Source organism: Rana temporaria, chromosome 7 (genome assembly GCF_905171775.1).
Source record: "Rana temporaria chromosome 7, aRanTem1.1, whole genome shotgun sequence".
In the NCBI taxonomy this organism is placed as follows: domain Eukaryota; kingdom Metazoa; phylum Chordata; class Amphibia; order Anura; family Ranidae; genus Rana; species Rana temporaria.
In genome coordinates, this window is record NC_053495.1 from 116707862 (window position 1) to 116729788 (window position 21927).

At 43.6% G+C, this 21927-nt stretch overlaps 1 protein-coding gene and 1 long non-coding RNA gene across 4 annotated transcripts in view; both read right to left on the reverse strand.

Moving 5' to 3' along the window:
• Nucleotides 1-6496: 6496 nt before the first annotated feature.
• On the reverse strand, nt 6497-7204 carry LOC120944844. The gene is made up of 2 exons (XR_005750502.1): nt 6839-7204; nt 6497-6716 (listed from the first exon to the last, which is right to left on the reverse strand). It is a non-coding gene; the product is annotated as an uncharacterized LOC120944844 (long non-coding RNA).
• A 10389-nt stretch (nt 7205-17593) lies between these two features.
• NEK7 (NIMA related kinase 7) overlaps nt 17594-21927 on the reverse strand; it is a 225962-nt gene continuing 221628 nt past the window's right edge. For all 3 annotated transcript variants that reach the window (XM_040359875.1, XM_040359873.1, XM_040359874.1), the window contains one exon: nt 17594-18482. In XM_040359875.1, coding sequence (XP_040215809.1) covers nt 18372-18482 — 111 coding nt within the window. In that variant the 3' untranslated portion in view covers nt 17594-18371. The remainder of the gene's footprint in view (nt 18483-21927) is intronic.

Genomic DNA, 21927 nt, shown 5'->3' on the forward strand with positions numbered 1-21927 from the left:
ATGGATTCCATGCGGAACTTCTGTTCTCTCACAAAGGCTTTGAGGTCCAAGATTGGACGGACCCCGTCCTTCTTCGGGACCACAAAAAGATTCAAGTAAAATCCCTGAAACCTCTCGTCCTAAAATTACACCGCAACTTAGCAAGTCTTGCACTGCCCCCAATAGGGCAGACCGACGAGCCGGAAGGAGAGGGAAATTTGAGGGAAAGAATCTGTTTGGCGGACAGGAAAGAAACTATCTTGTACCCTGAAGAGACCACCTCGCAGACCCACTGGTTGGAGAGCAGGGAGGTCCACCAAGCTGTGAATCTACGAAGCCGCCCCCCCCACCCATGAGTCGGGCGGGGGCAAGACTTCATGCGGTGGCAGGTTTGGATGCCGGTTTGTTTGGCTCACGCACCCAGGGACGTTTTTGCCCCCCAGCTGAGCCTTTGTCAGCCTGGGAGGGTCTACCCGCGGGCCCTGACTGACGAAAATACTGCTTCTGCGTGGGAAAGGAAGGACCCGGCTTACGACGCAGCTCCTTCCCCTTGGTGGACTGAGGGAGGAGAGTGCTCTTATCTCCAGTGACATCTTTAGTAATGTTGTCCAGCGAGGTACCAAAAAGTCTCCCACCTTTGAAGGGTAAATCTGCCAGGGCTTTTTTGGATGCTTGGTCAGCAGACCAGCATTTCAGCCAAATTAGGCCGCACAACACCACAACAGAGGCTCTGGATATCAAGGGGGCTGCATCCAGGGTAGCATCACAGACATAGACTGGCTCACCAGTTGGTCCAGGGCCTTGTATAACATACTCAGGAGGGAGTTGATGCTCCTCCACAGTCTGGTGCAAAACCTTTGCCCATTCAGTGAGTTTGAGACACCAAGGTTGCAGCCAAAAAAGGCCGCAATGCAGACTAGCAGGGTCATCGCCTCGGACCTCCTATCAGTATGGTCCTTGAAAGCAGGGGTCCCTTCTATAAGGAGAGTGGTTACCTTTTTTAACCAAGAAACTGGGGGGTCAACCACAGGAGGAGAAGCCCATTTTTTTCAAAAGGCTGTCCTCAAATGGGTAACGGACCACCAGGTGCTGAGGGACCACAAAGGACTTCTGCGGCTTTACCCATTTTTCACAAGGAAGGTCCTGGTCTGCATCCTCTGACAACCCAGAACCGGGGTCTTGCGCCGCAGCCAGGAAGAGCACACCCCCACAGAAAAAAAGGGGCCCAGACACCCCACAGTGGGAAATGGAGCCCCCCCACAGGTCCACCCCGGCAGCAGCGAGTGTAGAGCAGCAGAGGGAAATGTGACAGAGCAGGGAAAGGGAGGATAGGAGGTCCCCCTAACCTCAGGAATGCCCAGTCGTTCCAACCCACCGAGGCAGGAGGGACTGTACTTAACCGTCCATGCGAGAACCCACTAGCGCATTCCTGACAGGCATACAACCGCTTTGGAGTAGCTGTCGGCCTGGTCCACTGAGTAAGACAACACAATAGCTCAGTCATGTGTGAACCCTGGAGCAAAAAAAACACCGGCCACCTCAGGAGTCATGGGGTATGTTGTGGCAGCCCCAGCGCTTATCTAAGGTGTGCTCACGCTCGATGGCCGGACTGGGGAGACTACAAGGATCTATATATCCTGTCACCCAGCCGGCAGTTGATAGAAGAATCTCAAATAAAATAAAAAATTTCCTCAGGGCGCTGAGCCCAAAGGGAGCCACGTCCTTCTCTGCTAGGCAGAAAAAACTGAGGATGCATGCTGCAGGGAGGAGGGTTATGTCCGGCGGGGCTGTTCAACTCTGCTAAAGTAACATGCATTTAAATATCTAACATGTTATGCATAATCCTCTTCTATGAACAGGAACATAACCCATATGCCAAGACTTGTGAAGGCTGTGTCCGTCCATGGACGATAAGAGAAATACAGATTTCCTGGTCCCTTAACCGCTTGTCGACCGCCGCGCGAACGTATACGTCGACAGAATGGCACGGAAAGGCAAATGGGCGTACAGGTACGTGCCTTTAAATTTGCCGCCGTGTGGTCACGCATGAGCTCCGTAATTGTGCCCGCGGGACACGCGGTCTCATTGTCCCGCGATCGTGTAAACACAAAATCTCCCTGTTCTTCCTAGTGACAGGTCACTGATCGTCTGCCCCCTCTCATCGGGAGCAGCGATCAGTGACGTGTCACTCGTAGGTTCCCCCCCTTAACAGTTAGAATCACTCCCTAGGATACACTTTACCCCTTCCTAGCCCCCTAGTGGTTAAACCCTTCACTGCCATAAATGAGAATGGTACCAAAAGTGTCAGATATGTCCACCAAAATGTCAAGCAAAAAAAAAAAAAAAATACAAAAAAATCGCCGCTATTACTAGTAAAAAAAATTAATAATAATGCCATAAAACTATCCATTTTGTAGACGCTATAGCTTTTGCGCAAACCAATCGAACGCCTATTGCCATTTTTTTTTACCAAAAATATGTAGAATACTTATCGGCCTAAACGGAGGAAAAAAATTGTTTGTCGTTTTTGGGGATATCTATTATAGCAAAAAAACAAATTCTAAATTGTTGCTCTATTTTTGTTTATAGTGCAAAAAATAAAAACCGCAGAGGTAATCAAATACCACCAAAAGAAAACTATTTGTAGGGAAAAAAAGGACGTCAATTTTGTTTGGGAGCCACGTCTCACGACCGCGCAATTGTCAGTTTAAGCAACGCAGTGCTGAATCGCAAACAGTGCTCGGGTCTTTGACCAGTCAAATGGTCTGGGGCTGAAGTGGTTAAAGCAGATTAAACAGCACAGTCATTGTGCAGTGTAATTTGCCCCCCTCTAAACCATATAAAAAAAAAACTCCCTGAAACTGGCACTTTCTGTATACCCTCTCTGGGCTGACCACGAAAATCAGGGCTGCTGAGCCCTGACCGTGGTCCGAGTGCATCCCTCCACCATACACTGATGTCCCCTCTCCCCTTCCTTCCTGCATGTCAGCTCGCATCTGTCTTTCCCTCTCCACCGTTTCTAGTAAAATTAAAAATGTTTTATGCTCACTGCCAGAAACTTTCATATCCTGGCAGAGCACACTGCAGTAGTCTTTTAGAAAAACGAGTGTTGTAAATACAGTTTTTAGCGATGTCTTTAGGCCAGTCACATGACTCTCGGTTGGTTTCCAGGGCTACTGCAGGAGAGGTTGAGCAGCCATGTGATCCACCCAGGCTGGCGTCAGAGGGAGCTTGCGGCCCCTCCTGCAGTATCCACTAGGGTTGTCCCGATACCGGTACTAGTATCAGTATCGGAACCGATAGAGAATTTGCGCAAGTACTTGAAAAAAGTATCGGTACTTATACTTGGTCTTAAAAAAGTGGTTTTGGGACAACCCTAGTATCCACCCATCGAAGCTGTACAGCGGCCGTGAGTCATGTGACAGACCTAAAGACAGGTGGCCTAGGTACTTACAGCGCTTGCTTTAAAAAAAAAAAAGTATTTGAGTTTTCAAGAAATACAACAAAACAGGATAAGACGAGGGTATAGTGGTAAACGTAGCAAGAGGGGAACACAGCCCCAGTAATACAATGACATTAGAACAACGAAATAGTACATGTAACATGTAACACAGCAGAGACAATCCTTTTAAAAGCCGGGTAAAAGCAAGGTTGAGGCGAGATCCTCGTTCACCCGCCCCCAAAATAGGGGGGGGGTGCCAAGGAGGATATTGTCTCCACGCGGATATACATAAAAATATGAACTGGTGGGATCTGGATGGCAAATATATGACCAAAGCGAAAACTGGCGGATGATGAGTAGATACCAACAGCTATAAGTGACATTGCATCATTGTGGTGCGACAAAGAACACAGGCAGCAGAGAAAACTAAAACTAAAAGTGGGGGGGGGGGGGTACCATGATACATGCAGTAATCAGTTGAGCATAGAAAGGGGGGGGGAATGGGGTATGGTGACCTCCGGACCAATGACAACAGTTCAGATCAGCTGGGATCGGTGGAATGAGCAGCCGGTGATGGTGGGTCCCCACCTGGGAACACAGGTGGAGGGGACTTAAAGTATGAGAAAGAGTATTGGTCAAAGTTGTTAAAGTCCTCTTGAGAAAGCGTTGCAGACATAAAAGGGTTCCCAGGTGGAGAGAAAACGGGCCTTTGCCGAAGCTCGCTGAAAGTCTGTGGTGGCTCGTTCCTTGTAGAGGAGGAGAAGATCTTGTAAAATCTGAGTAATGGAGGGGGGTAGAGGAGAGATCCAATTTCTCAGGATCGCCCGTCGTGCAACAAGGAAGCAGAGTAGCGGCTAGTTCCTGGGCGCCTGTGGAGGAGGCGGAGCAACATTGGGAGGGTGGGCAGTTCCTTGGGATCTTTGAAGTAGCAGGGGGTCCCAGTATCCAAATATGAGGAAAGGATCTTTGGGTAGCCTCAGTAAAGTGATTTTAAAGACGTAGGCCAGGACTTGGTCCCAGAACGTTGAGATAAATGAACATGACCAGAACCGGTGTGCCAAGGAAGGTTTCGGGAGGTGGCACATGGGGCAGGAGGCACCGTTCGTGTCCTGCGATGAGCGCAGATAAGGGATGTGAGCCCGGTAGAGTATTTTCAGCTGGGTTTCCTTCCAGATTTCGTTCAGGGTTATCCGCTGGACTTTGTTGAAACCGTGCAGCAGTTTGGGTATCAAGTCCTCGTCAGGAAAGTCCTTGCCCCAATTTGCAGCGGATGAGGCTGATAATGAAGGTAGGGCTTTAAGGAGCAGAGATTTGTAGATGTCCGAAATCTTGTAAGAACCTTGCAGGAGTAGCCGGTCAGTGAACGTGGGGGAAAAACGCTTCGTTGACTCACTGCAAGAGGACCGTAAGTAGTTGATGCATTGTCAGTAGTGGAAAACATGGGACTTGGGTAGATCAAAAGCCTCGGCAGTTCTTCAAAAGACATAGTGATGCCAGTTGAAGTGTCACATAGAGATGAAAAAAGTGAAAGTCCCTTATCCTGCCATACTTTGAAAGGTTTGTGATCCAGTCCGGCGGGGAAACTGGGGTTGCCTTGAATAGGAAGATGCCGTGACATGAAGGGGGATAGACCAAGGAGTTTTTGAGTTTCCCTCCAGGCGATGACCGTATCTCTAAGTAGCAGATTATGCTGGAGCGTGGGGGTGATCGATTTCCATTTGCAGTGGAGGAGAGCCACTAGCGAGAGGGAGTGTGCCATAGCAGATTCTAGACAGCAGTTTGAGTACCTCGATGAGTGTGATATCCAGTCCAGACCTGTTCTCAGTAGACATGCTAAATTATACAACCTCGCGTCTGGGAAGAAAGAGTTTTTTCATAGCTATGCGAGGTCTCTTGCCATGCCATATGAATTTAGAGATAGCCGATTCAATAAGTTTAATATCTTTATAGCGTAAGAGCAGAGGTATGGTTTGCATCGGATAAAGAAATCTGGCAAAGCTGACCATTTTGACCAAGTGGCATCTTCCCAGGAGCGAGAGCGGCAGATCCGACCAGTTCATCAATTCCTGAGAAATTTTTGTAATCAAGGGAGGGGGGGGGGGGAATTCAAGTGGTACAGAGAGGAGGGCAGTTTGCCAATTTTTATGCCAAGGTAAGTGATGTGGGAAGTGGCTACAGTGAAGATGGAGTGGCGTGTCCAGGGAGGGTCGGGGCGAGAGCCTAGGGGTAGGATTTCACTTTTGGAGCAGTTTATTCGGAGACCGGAGCAGAGTCGAAACCTATCATAAATCGTTTTAATGGTAAGCATGTCAGAGGAGGGGTCTGCCAAAAAAATGAGGACATCGTCCGCAAAGAGCGACGATCGTAGTTCGTGGGAGCCCGTGTGTATGCCATGGAGGGGGGCAATTTGGGTGAGGTGCCTAGACAGGGGTTCTAGCGCTATGTTAAAGAGAAGTGGGGACAGGGGGCAACCCTGCCGCGTACCCTTATGGAGACGGAATTCCTCTGAAAGAATTCCAGCAGCCACCAATTTTGCAGAAGGGGTCGCATACATAGAAAAATGAATACCTCAAAGAAATGAAATTTTAAGGGCAATGAAAATAATATACAAAAAAGTATAAGTAAATATAGAAAAATATAATATTTAATTTACTTTACAAAAGTTATGCAACATTTTTACAATTGTAACAATCGCTGTAACAAATTAGTTTGCATAATGTGTGGACCATGCAGATCCTGAATAGAAACATATACAAAAAATGACAGTACATAAATGCAGAAGATGAATGATGTATTGAACCTCGAAAACCCAATAGGGGTCAAGGGAAAATGCAGAAGACTGTTTTATTTTGACGCGTTTCGACTAGTGAGTTTACACTCGGTGTCTTCATCAGGAAAAAGCAAACAGTGTTCCTGCAATTAAGAACAAACAGACAAATAATATATGTACTTGGTACAGATGATCAAAGCACGATACAAGGTCATACATTGAATAATCTGAATTTTTTTTTTTACAAAAATGCAAAAAACACACAAAAAAAAAAATTAAATCACCAAGAGAAGAACTTACAGGTGCATGCGTCTGTCATCTAAAAGAAAAGAGATCCATCCCCCTCCTCCAAAAGGACCCGGCTTGGTCTCCCTCCACACATGGGTGGACGTCCGCAGCAAAGAAAGCTCAGAGTGAATAAACAAAAGTTCATTCTAAACACATGCCATAAGAAAAATACATTTCCAAGAAGTTTATCCCAGGAAGATATTTTTATGCAGAATTGCAGAGTGTATGCCAAATGACCTAAAAGATGGAAAAAAGGAAAAGCTAAAAAATAGCCAAAAAATACCTCCCAAATATAAAGGTTCATAAGGCAAAAAAGATAAATAATTGCACTGCAAGAAGCCCCATGGACAAGAACTTACCATGAATTGGAAGATCAGGCAGAAATGGCCAGAAGTAGCTGGATGGTCTGATAGCAGACCCATCCGCTGCAGTGTCCAGGAGTGAATGGCAAGTGAGCTTACCTGGTGTAACCATTATATACCCTTAAGCCAACCCCCAAAGGGCGTGTACTAAGGGCGTGTCCAAGCATGAAGGAACCCGAATGCAGATTCCAATGCATTGAAGGAAAGGAAAAACAGAAAACAAAAAAAAAAAGTCGTTGCAGGAAGTGTGTCAGGTTGTCATAACAACCTAATGCTAAGGCTGTAGCATAGCAAAAGAAAGTCGTGAAGGGACATAAATACCCGGGAGATAAAACCAACCATAGGATCCCTCCAAAGAATAAACAGCAAAAACAGCACGCTCTAAATATAAATATAAAGCACCGCGCTGTTAAAACACAGGTAGAAAACAGATAACGGGTAATCTCCATCAAGAAAACAAGGACATATCACCTAATAAAAAAATATATATAAAAAAAAAAAAAATTAAAATAAAACATAAAAAAAAAAAAATTAAAAATAATAATTAACGAGAATAAATTATAATAGAAGTCTCCATGCATGGGAGACATACAATCAATATTGAATCAAGACCAAAGGAGAGGGGAGGGGTATAATTTTGGAACCTGTCCTATTGAGGGCAGAAAAACACCAACCTGGCACAGTGTCAAAAAGGCCTGCCGGATAAACCGGCTTGCCATGACACATGGAGTAGCCCCCACCGGAAAGAATCCCGTGGGAGCTTGGGTGCCAGGTGAGCTGGACGTACGGGAAAAGAAAAAGAACGGGGTAGAACCAAAGGGGAAGGGGAACAGACCCCAAATCCGACAGACACAGAAGCACGCACCCTTGGGATCGACCTAGTGATCACTATAAAAATAAATAAACAATTGCACATAGACGTGCGCGCATATAAATACGCACGCACATATATGCGCATACAATATATTATATATAAATAATACATACAGACACAAAGAAATATATATGTATATATATGTATCTACAATACAAGAAACCCCAAATGCTCATGTCAGTTTGTTGGGAGTAAACCTTTTTCAGGGGTCGCATACATAGCGTCTATAAGATGATAGAAAGGACCGGAGAATCCCATTTTCGCCATAGATAAAGAAAGCCATTCGAAGTTAACGTTATCGAAGGCTTTCTCCGCATCTAGTGTGATGATGGCAAAGTGGCCATCCGGGTGTTTGGCGTGTTCCAGAGCCAGCATTACTTTACGGATATTTAAGGTGGCCGTTCTGCCCTTTACGAAGCCCGATTGTGCCGGATGAATCAGAGAAGCGATGATGGCCGAAAGCCTATTGGCAACGATTTTTGATAGAATTTTCACATCCAGATTTAAAAGGGATATTGGCCTGTATGAGCCTGGCTTGAGGGGATCTTTTCCTTTTTTGGATAATAGCTTGATAATGGCCTGGTTTCCCGAGGGGAGGTAGGGGCCGCCGGACCATACGCCGCTGTATACTTTGTGGAGGGTAGGTTCTACTATGTTTTGTAGGGTCTTGTAAAATTCGCCCGTGAAGCCGTCAGGGCCCGGGGCTTTTGAGGGTGTGAGCTTACGAATGGTTTCCGAGATCTCGGTGGTGGAAATGGGGGAGTTTAGATCTTCTAATTGGGAGGGCGTGAGTTTAGGAATAGACAGGTTCTCTAGGAAGGCGGTTGCCGTCGCTTTGTCAATGGGGTCCGGAGCATATAGGGCCGAGTAGTATTGGAGCATTGCCTTGTTTATCGCCGGAGGCGTGGTGTTAATGGAGCCACTGGAATCTCTCAGGGAGGTGATATGGGTAGGGGTGAACGAGCCTTTGCATAATCTGGCGAGAAGTTTACCCAACTTATTTCCGAATTTGTGGAATGTGGCATCTAAATTGGCTTTTTTAACCGTTTCTAGAGTGTCTGCCCAGGTGTCGAATGATCTCTTGGCTGCGTGCCATTCGTCTCTGTTGTCAGGGGAGTCAGCTAGATAGAGGGTCCTTTGTGCTTTATGTAGTCGGGAGCTGGCCAATTTGTACTTAGATAGGGCGTTTCTTTTAAAGGAGGTGGCATAGGATATGATCTGACCCCTGAGGAAAGCCTTGCCGGCGTCCCAAAAGAGGTTTGGGTCGTCTACATGGGGGGCATTCACCGAGGAGTACTCCATCCAGGCTTTCTCCATAAAATGTTGAAAGTTGGAATGGTTGTTGAGGTAGTAGGGAAAACGCCATAACTTCGGGTGAGGAGGAAGGTCGAGGTTGTCGAGGGAGACTGATACCGGGGCGTGGTCGGACACCGCGATGTCAAGAATATCAGCAGCTGATACCAAAGGGATTAAGTCGTCGGATCCGAAAAAATAGTCTATTCTAGTGAACACTGCGTGGGGGTTTGAGTAAAACGTAAATTCCCTGTCTGCGGGGTGAGTCAAACGCCATAGGTCCCACAGAAGAAGCGAGTCCATAGTGGAAGCGAAAAGCGAGGGTTGCGATGGGTCTGGGCTTGATCTGGAGCGTTTAGGGGAAGATCTATCATCTGCCTGGTGCAGAGTGTCATTGAAGTCACCTCCAACCAAATACGGGAGGTTGGTGTTTTGCAGTAACCAGGAAGATAGCTCGCCGTAGAAAGCTTTTCCTGGGCTGTTGGGGGCATAAACGTTCGAGATGACCAGTTCCTTGGAACCAATTTTGAGATGGGCCGACACTAGCCGGCCATGGGAATCGGAATTTACTGCGAGGACCTGCATGGGAGGTTTTTATGAATTAGTAAGAGGACACCTGCCTTGCGGCCAACGGCCTCTGAACCCAGGACCGTGCCCACCCAGAGTGTTTTCATGCGCGGGAAGTCGGATGCGGGCAGGTGGGTCTCCTGCAGTAGTGCTACGTCTGCCTTAAGTCTTTTCAAGTGTCTGAGGATCTTCATTCTCTTATTTGGGGATCCAAGTCCCTTCACATTCCATGAAAAAACTTTCATGTTGGGGGTTCCAGGAACGGGGTCTGAGATGTATTTTCATGATAGGCACCGCTTGGTAGGGGGCAGAGGGAAGTCACCATATAACGGCCTAATAGGACCTGTAAGTCCCGGGGGGAGAGAAGGTACGCACGGTGCAAGTATGTAGGTGCTGGGGGGAGGGGGAAAAGGAGGAGGGGTGGGGAGGTGCAAAAGGGAGACCCGAAATGGGAGTAACAAAAAGAACAAAACCAATAGCAAGAACTTTGCTTTTTTCCACATGGAGTCACTGTACGAGCAGGCCCCCTTGTCACGACCTTGGTGACATGTGCCCGAGAGCCCAGGGTTAGGTGGCAAGGTTTCACGCGGCTAACAAGCAGTGCATGTAGTGGGGGAGAGGCAATATTGATGCGTACAGTGAGACCAGGAGGCGCAAAGTCATGAAACAGTATAGCATTAATAAACATAACACATGGATAATCAACCGGGGGGGGGGGGGGTAGAGAGAGAACATGACTGGCCTAGGTGCAGTAAAACTTACATGAGCATAGACATACCATATCAAACGGGCTAATGAAGGTAAACTATAGATGTGCAATAAAGATACCAAATGGAACAAAAAGATACCGTAACACATAATGCTACCTGTCCAGTCGATGTGGGGGTGAGATACCGCCAGTAGGTAGGGGGTCAAGTGGTGCAGGTGCATGGCCTGCTCAGAGAGGACCTTGACGGTGCAGCAAGAGCGTTCAAGGATAAGAAGAAAACCAGGAGGGAGTGCTGGTTGCAGGGAAATCACTTCGCAGTGGCCCAGGCCGGTTCTTGGGCCGAGGCCCTGAAGCGCTTAGGAGATTCTTTCCTCAGGCTTCTTTGGTCCAGGGGACGGTGAAGTGCCGGGGCCTTGGAGGGCGACTGGTGGTTGGGGTGAGCATGCCGCGACCGCTGGAAAGCTTCGGCTTCTGAGGGGTCCTGAAAAGTCAGCTGATCTCTATTAGGGGCCTTGAGGCGCAGTATGGCAGGGAAGGCTAAGGTAAATTTAATTTGTTTGAAGAGTTCAGTGCACACCTGTTGAAAAGCCTTTCGCTTCTTTGATACCTCAATGGAGTAGTCGGCAAATACTAGCACTTTTATGCCATCGATCTGGAGCTGGCGGGCTTGCCGAAAGGAATGCAATATAAGGGACTTGTCAGCGTAGTTAAGGTATTTTGCAATAATTGGACGCGGTGACTTACGGTCCGAGTTGAATGCCCCCATTCGATGGGCCCGTTCAACCGTGCATGGTCCTGGAAGGCCCAGCGCTTCTGGAACGCGCTGAGCGCAGAAATCTGAGAGTGCAGAGGCCTGAAGTGATTCCGGGACACCGACGAATCGCAGGTTACTCCTCCTGGATCTGTTCTCTAAATAGTATAATTTCTGGAGGATGAATTGATTTGTCTTGTCCTGTGCGTGTTCTAAGGCCTGGGCCTGATAAAGATCCTCTTCCGCGCTGGACAAGCGATGTTCCAGCTCATTTAATCTGGAGCCATGTTCCCCTAGTTGGGCCTTAATCTGCGCCATCCCGGCGTTCACGGCCTTCTCCACCGATGCCGCTATCATGGGGGTTAGCAGGGCGGCTATGGCTTGAGCTATACGCTCAGTGGTATTATCCCCTGCTGAGTGGGGTGAGGAGGCGTGTGGAGGAGAGGGGGAGATGGCGCCGCTTACCTCCATCGCAGCCGGGAGTAGGCGGAGCGGAGTAGGCCAAAGCCGGGGCCTCGATTTGCGGCTGGGCCCCCGCCGGCAGCGCCGTCTGGGCTGTGTGGCTGCGGGCGCCCGATTTCTCCACAAAATGATCCATGGTCGTGCGGGGATGTGCCCAGAGGTGAAGGGGGGGCTCGGATGACTGCTCGGGCCGGTTTTCTATGCCGAATTGTGTCGTGCAGCGGGAGCTGCAAAGGAGAGCAGCTACTCCATGCGACGCCGGAACCGGAAATCAAAATAACAATTTTTGATGCAATACTTTGCACGTGGCTCCTTGTTGTGCTCCAATTACAGTTATTGACAGCGCTTGCTTTCAAAAGGACTAATGCAGTGTGCTCTGCCAGTCTCAAATAGAGTCTGGCAGTGTTTGGAATTATATGGGTTAACAAACCCTTTAATATGGATGAGCAAAAATGTCATCAGTGGCCACAGAAAGGAAAGGTTAGGCCTGAAAGAAGCTATGGTGGCAGGGAAGAGAAACTCCCCCCCCTGGAGAGGGCAGTGCATATCCACTTTAATAAGAGTCCACAAATGTGCCTGCACAAGACAGAAAGAGTAAGGAACATTTTTTTGGGGGGGGGGGGGGTACTGAATTTAATGTTTCAGGTCCTGCTAGATGGAGGGTCAGGCTTAAATTTAATTGAATGCAATTTTAGAACACAATGGCACGAATAGGGAAAATCTGAATTTGAATACAGGTAGGCAACAGACATTGTCATCACTTGTAGTATTTACATAAAGGCATCAATTTTTTTTTTATGGCACAGTGGGTCTCATGAAGATAGGTCTATGAAGGAAGAACATTATCCATAGCAACCAGACTCTCCCTTTAATGCTTCCAGTAAAAAAAAATGGAGAATGAAAAATAATTCTAATTGTTGGCAGAACTGTTCATTTATCAGACACTTACATAAAGCCTCTTTTTTATGTGAAGTCATCAACAGAAAATTTCCAGTACATACATTTTTTATCTAGTAAAAGAGGAATAATGCAAAGGTTCTGGTGGTACAACTGCTGAAATAATATCACATATTTATCCTGCAGACAAGTAAACAAATGCTCGTCTTATTGGCATTTTGTCAATGTCTACTGCTCATCTGCACATATTCACCCCAAGGCGGCTTTTAACATTTTATTCCAACCCATTATTTTTATAGATTTCCTTTTTGATAAGTTTCTAATTGCAGGTGATGATAAAGAGATGATAAAGGACCACCCAGGATTTCATGCACATCTTATTTGTCTCTAAAACAAAGTCACTATGCAACCACTCCAATCATTGTAGGCAGTGATTCTAGAAAATATTAAATTAACAGTTTGATTTATTTATTCTTTAATATTTCAGGATAGTTTTTACTTCTCTGGACATTAACCATTAGGCAAAAATAGTGAGTGGAGATGCAAACCGCATGAACAAAATGTAAGAATTATAATACTTAGTACGATTTTAAAGCGGGAGTTCACCCATTTAAAAAAAAAAAAAAAAATCTCCCCTTAGCTTCCTGCTCGTTCGGTCTAGGGGAATCGGCTATTTATATTAAAATATGAGCAGTACTTACCCGTTTTCGAGCTGCATCTTCTTCCGTCGCTTCCGGGTATGGGTCTTCGGGAGCGGGCGTTCCTTCTTGATTGACATTCTTCCGAGAGGCTTCCGACGGTCGCATCCATCGCGTCACTCGTAGCCGAAAGAAGCCGAACGTCGGTGCGGCTCTATACTGCGCCTGCGCACCGACGTTCGGCTTCTTTCGGAAAATCGTGACGCGATGGATGCGACCGTCGGAAGCCTCTCGGAAGACTGTCAATCAAGAAGGAACGCCCATTCCCGAAGCCCATACCCGGAAGCGACGGAGAGGATGCGTCTCGTAAACGGGTAAGTACTGCACATATTTTAAAATAAATAGCCGATTCCCCTAGTAATAACGAGCAGGAAGCTAAGGGGGAAAAGTGCCTTCTAAGGGTGAACCCCCGCTTTAAGATCAAGCAAATGTGTTATTATAACATAAGTTATAAGTTTGTGAAATAATACTATTACAGATCACTGAAAGATTCTCTCTCTCTCTAGAGAGAGATTATATATATATATATATATATATATATATATATATATATATATATATATATATATATATATATATATATATATATATATATATATATATACATACACACACACACACACACACACACACACATCTATATAACACAAGACAGTTTCAGCCGTTTTTAGATGTTCGGAAGATACCACAGATCCAGTGCATGCAACATCAAAAGAGAGACATGAATAGTAATTGTTAGTGTGAAGTGAACATTTAAATTCTATCAAACACTCTTCCTGAGGTTGACCGCAGGGAAAAGCAAGATCTTCGATTCTTTCTGTCCTCTGAAGATCTTGACTTTTTTGATTATGAAAACTGCTTGCAAATGAAATAACTCTGTGGTATGTTTGAAAAAATATAAAATAATCCAACTTTTTTGAATCTGGCCTTTTCATCCCTAGAGGGAAATAGGGAGCAGAGGGACGAGGATATTGTGTCCAGCAGAACCTACAAGAGGTTTTGGATCAATAGCTGCATCAGCGGGATTCCGCTTAATGAAGGTTTCTTCAACAGAGCAGCTTTTTTGCTAATAACAGTAGGTATTATGGATGGCCGTGTGGAGCAAAACATCTGTAGGAGAGACAAAATAATTGCTTCGTTTTGCTTTAGAAAGGATTAGGAAGAATTTAAACCCACAGCAAACCGTTTTTACTTTGAGGAAGTTTAAGGACAGCTTTTCCCCATCTCCCCCCTCTTCATGTTTGTATTGAGAAAGATAAATCATTAATACCTCACCGCGGGGTGAGAAGTCGTGGTTTGTACTACACAATGAGCTGTAGCTTTGAGGTCAATGATACACAGAGCAGGGAAATGTGTACGACAAGCAAGTGCGACATCTGTTTTTAGGTTACCGATGCTTTGGAGATTCTGTGTACATACATATGTATAAGCATAGTGTGCATTACAGACACATAGAAAAAGGACAGGAATATGCACACAGCAATATCAGCTGAGGTTTATCTCTCAGTTGAAGCCAAGACATTTAACAGATACACACACAAATAGATAGATAGATAGATAGATAGATAGATAGATAGATAGATATATCTATCTATCTAAAATCCTCAATGCTGTTAACATTATGGGGGCATATAAAAAAATAGAGATCTATCTATATCTACATTGATACAACCCCGTTTAATACCAAAAATGTATTTTAAACCTAAAGACCTAACTAGATACAATCTGAAAAGCATTCAAAATTCAACACTTGTTCATAAATAAAACTCTGAGACAATGTTTTTTTTTTTTTTTTTACGAAAGGCAGATCCACTTTGCACTACAAGTGCAAAGTGCACTTGAAATGGCACTGGAAGTGCAGTCACTGCAAATCTAAGGGCTAGATCTGAAATGAGGGGAAGCTCTGCCGATTTTATTATCCAAACATGTGCAAGCTAAAATGCTGTTTATTTTCCCTGCATGTCCTCCTCGGATCTACAGCAACTGCACTTCCATGTACACTTTCAGTTGTGCAAAGTGGATTTGCCTTTCGTAAATAACCCCCTATGTGCCTACACTCATCTCCGAGTAGAAGAATACAATGCAGTTGATTTACTAAAAGGAAAATATACGGTGCACTTGCTCCAGAGCTTAGTAAATGAGGTAAAGCCTCACTTTGCAAAGAACACTCAATCACATGCAAGGAAAATAAAAACAAAATTTTTGCTTGCACATAATTGGATGATTTAAAATCAGCAGAGCTTCCCCTCAGATCTAGAGCAACTGCACTTGAAGTGCAGTTGCGGTGCACAGTATATATGCCTTTAGTAAATCAACCTCATTGTATTGGTCTTTAATATATGATATAGGTTAGTTGGAGAAACCAAAGTGAATGATTAATCAATTTTTCTTAGCGGCTGCTAATTATTCATAAATACAGTTGCAGGTAGCTTTATTGGAGTTTACATATCTACTCTACCATTTGCCATTGCACATATACCATATTGGAGGGGTTGGAATATCTAGTATAGTCCTAGTAAATATTGTATCCAATGACTTTTTCTGCTTCAGTCATACACATTCTATAGTCACAAACTTGTACAACCACAAATAACATTTACCTAGGAAATTAAACGTTTATTTATATAATGCAAAATAGTACAGCAGGCTATGTAACACTTGCTGCATTTTACTGGATACAGGTTAGAAAATGTTTACAGTATTATTCAATGAAAAGGCCAAACATAGACCGTAGTATGCACATAATAGCTGGATATTCATTGTACAAAGGAAGCATTGAATGCAATAACAATTCAGTTCAAATAAATATGTAAGGTGAACAGTGACATTACTGTATGTACATACTAGTATTCATCACTTCATTGCCAGTCTGGGGCTCAGAAATGCTACAGACTCTCTAGAAGTGAAATGGTTAAAAGGTGTTAGAGATATTCCTTCACAAGAACACAGAAAACACAATGGGCTGGGTAAAATAAAATGGAAAAGTCTTAGAATATACACAGTCAAGGCTGTTTAAGTATGAAGAACAAGCAGTATGAATTTAGAACCAACACTGAACATATTTAAATACAGCCGTTATTGGTTTTACATTTTTCCTACAGAATTTTACATGAAAGAAAAGCTGAATGGTGTGTTCCCTACAAACATTACAACAGGAAAAGGAATATTAATTGTATATGGCCATACAGTCCTGTTTTTCATGAAGGTTGAAGGGAGACTACACTATTTTAGTCAAAGGGTACCATGATGAAAACTGCTCAATATATGAGCAAGTTGAGGTCATCAAATGCAGAGAACAGCCAATACGGAGCACTAACAAATAAAACAAGAAAATAAAGGTTTTTAATAACACCGAGTACTGCAAGGTTAGACTGTACATATAGAAACTATGGGTTTTAAAAATAAGGATTATCTATATTTAATTATAGATTGTTGAAAAATAAATATTCAACAAGTGTGAGCAGCAAATTGTCTTTAGTTGTTAATTCAGTGATTTAGTCAGACTATAAACACATCTTTGGTTACCTCTGATTAAAAAAAATTCCATTATGTATACTAACAATGAAAAGGGCATATTTTTTTTTTTTTATTTTAAATATTTCTAGGGCAATAGGCCTCCGATTAAAAGAAGTTACAAAACAGTAATAGAACTTTAAAAGGCACTGTGTGAAAAAAAAAAATTTGATTTTAACCCCCTTGGGTATTCCAGCATAAAATCTATCAAAAATAAAATATCTGAATAAACTGCATTTGACCCTATTAAAGAACCAATGCTACAATTGCATAGCAAAATAAGAGTGTGAACTATAATGTACTAGAGCTCCCAATGTTTATCAAATAAACAATTTTACTGGCCAAACAAATTAATACATAAATTATGTACTGGTAAAATATTCCAGCCAATTGTTGGTTTTGGTCCTATGATTATTTATTAAAATAGAAGCAGTTAACAGTTCAGAAAGTGAAATAGGTAGCCAGTACACAGAAGCGGAGGCCAGAACTTGTCAGCAGGGTGATTGTCACATGTTATGCAGCGTACACACGATCGCAAATTCCGACAAGAAAACCGTGGATTTTTTTCAGACGGAATTTTGGCTTAAACTTGTGTTGCATACACACGGTCACACAAAATTCCCACAGTCAAGAACGTGATGACATACTACGAGTCGAGAAAAATTATGTTCAATGATTCAGAGCATGCGCCGAATTGATTGAGCATGCGTTTTTTTTTTTTTTTTTTGCGCTTCGGAATTGCATACAGACGATTGGAATTTCCAACATGAACTTTTACCGTCGGAAAATTTGAGAACCAGCTCTCAAATTGTTGCTGTCGGAAATTCAGACAGAAAGTCCGATGGGGCCTACACACGGTCGGAATTTCCAACCAAAAGCTCACATCTAACTTGTCTTGTCGGAAATTCTGACCGTGTGTACGCGGCATAAGAGATGCACAACATATAGCATTTTGTTTGTACATTATAAAATTCATGTCACAGGAACCTGACTTTGCAAAATAGTTTACTGTTGCTGTGGAATACATCATAAAAAGTAATTTATTTTATAAATAAAAACTAAATATACTTGAGAAAAAAAAGGCAAAAACAAAGCATTACCATGCATTACAGTTTAAATATTTAAAAAGGCACAATGTTTCTCTTGCATTATCAAAAAAAAAGCAAATAAGCAGCCTCGTAGCAAAAGGACTAGAGTTGAAGATGGTATTGACCAACATCCAAATTAGCACACCAATCTTATTTCATGTGATGTGCCAAAGACTGACCATATTTACATGAAAAAGACATTGTACCTTTCTATAACGTTTATAAAGGTTTATAACCATGTCCTGCGAAACTTAGGAAGTCACATATTAGATTAACCACAATTTGCGGCTGATAACGTAGGTATTTCCGTTCTTAAACTACAGCTAAAGAGCACAAGAGACATATCAGGCATTGTAAGAGTTTAAGGTGCTCAATTATAGTCTATAGTGAAAATGCTGTTGACATGGCCTAAACCTGGCTGCAGAATGAGGGCAACTTCCTACAGTGCAAATAAAAAAATAAATTGGTGCCTTTACTTAAAAATTTCCCAAAGCTTAACATTCGAAAAAAAACTCTGCCTACCATCCTAGAACTTGTTGGTAAAAGGGTTGGAAATGCCCCAAATACCCTTTAAGCAACTATGAAGTTCTAAAACTTTGCCCTCCAACAGTATGTATGGCCTGAAAAATCTTGAAAATGGAGGACGAGGGGTTGAAGTGTCCTGATAAAAATAGTAATTTAGCTGCTGGCGGTCAGGGCGTGCATACGTTTTGCAACCTCATACACATAGGTAACATCTGGTCTCTTCTCAGGGTCCGGATTTATACAATTGTTCACCAGCATACGTAACTTTATGAAGAGAAAAAAAAAAGGAAGAGAATTGGTTAGCTGCCTATTCACATAAAACGTAAAATAGTCATAATCAAACACTGAGTTATAAGTTATAACAAGGTGACGGATCCATGAAAACTGGAGCAATAGTGGAGCTGTTATCATTAACAAGGAATGAGAATTATGGTTTCTTTTCATGATATAACAGGATTGGCTGCTATGGAAAACAGGTCTAGAACATTTAGATAAATTTGTATCAATGGCTAAACTGTGTGCATAATGTAACATTCCAGTATTTAAAATAAATGAGAACTGACAGAATATAGCACAGAACATGCAACATAGGTTTTACTTGGTTATGTTTTAGAAAATAAATTTGACAGCAAGTCATCTGCTGCTGCTCCGGCCACCACTACCTTTTCTATGAAAAGCCAAATCATCTATGCATTAGTAGCGAAGGAGTTAACTTAAGGTAATGCTTTTCAGGTTGGAGCTTTTAAGTAGAAACTGGAAATGTTACAAAAATGTATCTGTCTCTCTAACTGGGAGATCCTCTGTGGGGCATAGTTTTTTTTTTGATTCATGCCCCTGGGCTGTGACTCCGGATTCACACTTCGCTGCAGAATCGCAGCCCTGCAGGCAGGATCGGCACATCCGCTCCGCTGAGTGGTACCCTCATTATAATCCTCCAGCAGGTCGTCATGGCAACTGCCATCCTGGAGCATCCCTGTACCTTCCTAATAAGCTACCATGTGAAATGCAAATGCGGACAGTCTGAAAATTAGTCAAGGAGAATAGGCGATGAGGATGCAGATATGTGAAATATTCATGTGCACACTGGAAGAGCGAGAGGGGGAGAGTGAGAAGAGGGGAAAGGGAAGGAGGAGACAGTATGAGTGGCAGAACAAAAGGCTGCCCCTGACACTCATACTATTATTGTGTATTACTGTATATAGAAAGAATGGAGCAAGCACTGCACACATGGCCTTCTTACCGAGAGACCACCATCAATCATCAGGTAATTTGAATGTGTCTTCATACAGAAAACATAACCAAAACAATTAATCTGCCAGTCCAGATATTAGTAAAAGTGTTTAAGTACTGTTAATACACTGCATAGGAATTTTATTTTATGCATGTCTCATATCTAATTTAAAGATACATACCATAAGTAACAAATATGGGAAAACAAGTTGAAAATTCATCACAATTGGAACATGTAAACCTGACACCACACATCTCTTGGCAGCTTTGGTATAAGCATAAGATACAAAAGTTGCTAAATGGCATCACGGTGTTGTACCGAGGCTCTAGGTTAAATTCCCACTATGTCTGCTATCTGCATGGGATTTGCAGGTTTGTGTGGGTTTTGTACTATAGTTCCAACATTGTGATAACTCAACTTTCTTCTGACCAAAATAGGTTCTAATATGTGAAGTTATGTCTGCAGCAGACAAATGAATTTGAGTGTGTGATCCTTCAGGTGTGGGCAAATGTAAAGAGCTCTATCAACTCACATTGCTCTGTGAATGTCTGCACAACAAATATAGTGAAGTGTGTGAATGAATGCAAGTACACTACCTTTTTCCCATCAACTTAAAGAGGAAGTCAACCCTCTGCAAAAAAAAAAAAAAAAAACACCCTGCAGGGCAAAATGAGCTAGTTTGCATAGCATACTAGCTCATTATAAATTACTAACCCGAGATCGAAGCTCCCACAGCGGTCCTAGTTCCCCCCCTCCTCCATCTCTCCTGGACTGACTTCCAGGTATCGCGGCTCCCACATTGTGGCTGTCCGGAGCTGTGATGACGCCACTCCAGCGCATGCGCGCGGGAGCTACCAGTCACGGCATGATCGCCGTTAGAAACGGCACGCTCAGTGCGCCTGCGCCGTTGTCTCTTAATCTAGGCTTACCTGTAGGTAAAAGTGGTCTGTAAGGGTTTACAACCACTTTAACATAATTTTAATTAAAATGTGCATTATGGAATACACACTCCATACTAATCTGCAGACCTTTCATTCATCCGCCTTTCCTCCATTCATAGGTCCTGCTTCATTCATGAAAGCTACAGTACAGCTTCTGTGAATGGAGGAGGGCAGAAAGGGCAAACAAAGTTGACACTCTTGATGATTGCATATGAAAAGGTCCCTCAGCTCTGCTGTGTCCCCAGAAGATTAGTTTGAAGGTATACGGGGAATAAGTTCACCTTTTCATTTATTCTGAAAAAGGTGAACCAACCCTTTAAGTATTAAAATTGGATAATTATTAAGCAAAGAATATTGTGGTTGAAATAAGTAAACATTTAGCAAAGGCAACAATTCTGTAATGCAAACAAGGAAAAAAGCAGGAGCTTGGAAGTCAGGTAAAGTGAAATGCACATGCAGTGAGGCACAGCTCTATTTTCTATTTCCTCAAATATCTTGCACATGACAAATATCTGGTATACACAAACGAACACTTAAAACTGTAGTAAATCAGGCCTAGATTTATGTCACCTCCCCTCATGCTTTATCAAAACATGCTCCGAAGGAGTATAAAAATTAAAGTTACGCTTACAGGTAACATCTTTTCCAGTAGTCTTTCAGGACAGCCACTATGCTCCTCCCTTCCTTAAGAAACACTGCGCAAGCCCATACAATTCAACTACCCCCCCCCCCACTGGACCTCCATTTTTTTGCCAAGAACACCTCCGGTCAGCTGGGGAGACACAAGAATACATTAATAATACACCATCACATATTACTACCGTGTCTGTGTTGAGGTCTTCCTCAAGACCCACCCATAAATTCAGGTGGTTAACTAGTGCTGTCCTGAAAGACTACTGAAGACGTTAACGGTAAGCATAACTTAAATTTTTCACCACCGTCTTTCAGGACAGCCACTATGAGAGGATAGACGAGCACTTACCACTAAGGGTGGGACTACGGCTTGCAAAACCTTTCGCCCAAAGGCCTGCTCATTTGCCAACACCAGATCCACCCTGTAATGCTATACAAAAGGTGGTGAAACTGGACCATATAGCTGCTTTGCAAATTTGCTCCGGCGTCACTCCAGCACTTTCTGCTCGAGATGCTGCCATAGCTCTAGTAGAGTGTGCTTTTATACCGACAGGAACTTCCTTTCCCGCCAACGTATAGGCCTGGCCAATGGTTAACTTAAGCCACCTAGCAAAAGTGCGTTTGGAGGCTTTAGGCCCTTTTCACATGGACGGATAGGATGGTGCTTTTAGCTGCGGATTCTCAAGTTATCTACCCCAGATAAAAGCACACAATGCTTACCTATGGCCCCATTCACACACTGCGTTTAGCTGCGGTTTAGTTACATGCGGTTTGGTGCAGATAGAAAAAATAAAATTTACTGCGTCCAGGAACGATTTGTCGCAGCTATCTGCACATAACTGGAGGTAATCACAGTGCACTGTGTCAGCTGCGTTTGGTATGAATCATGAGGGGGAACTCTACG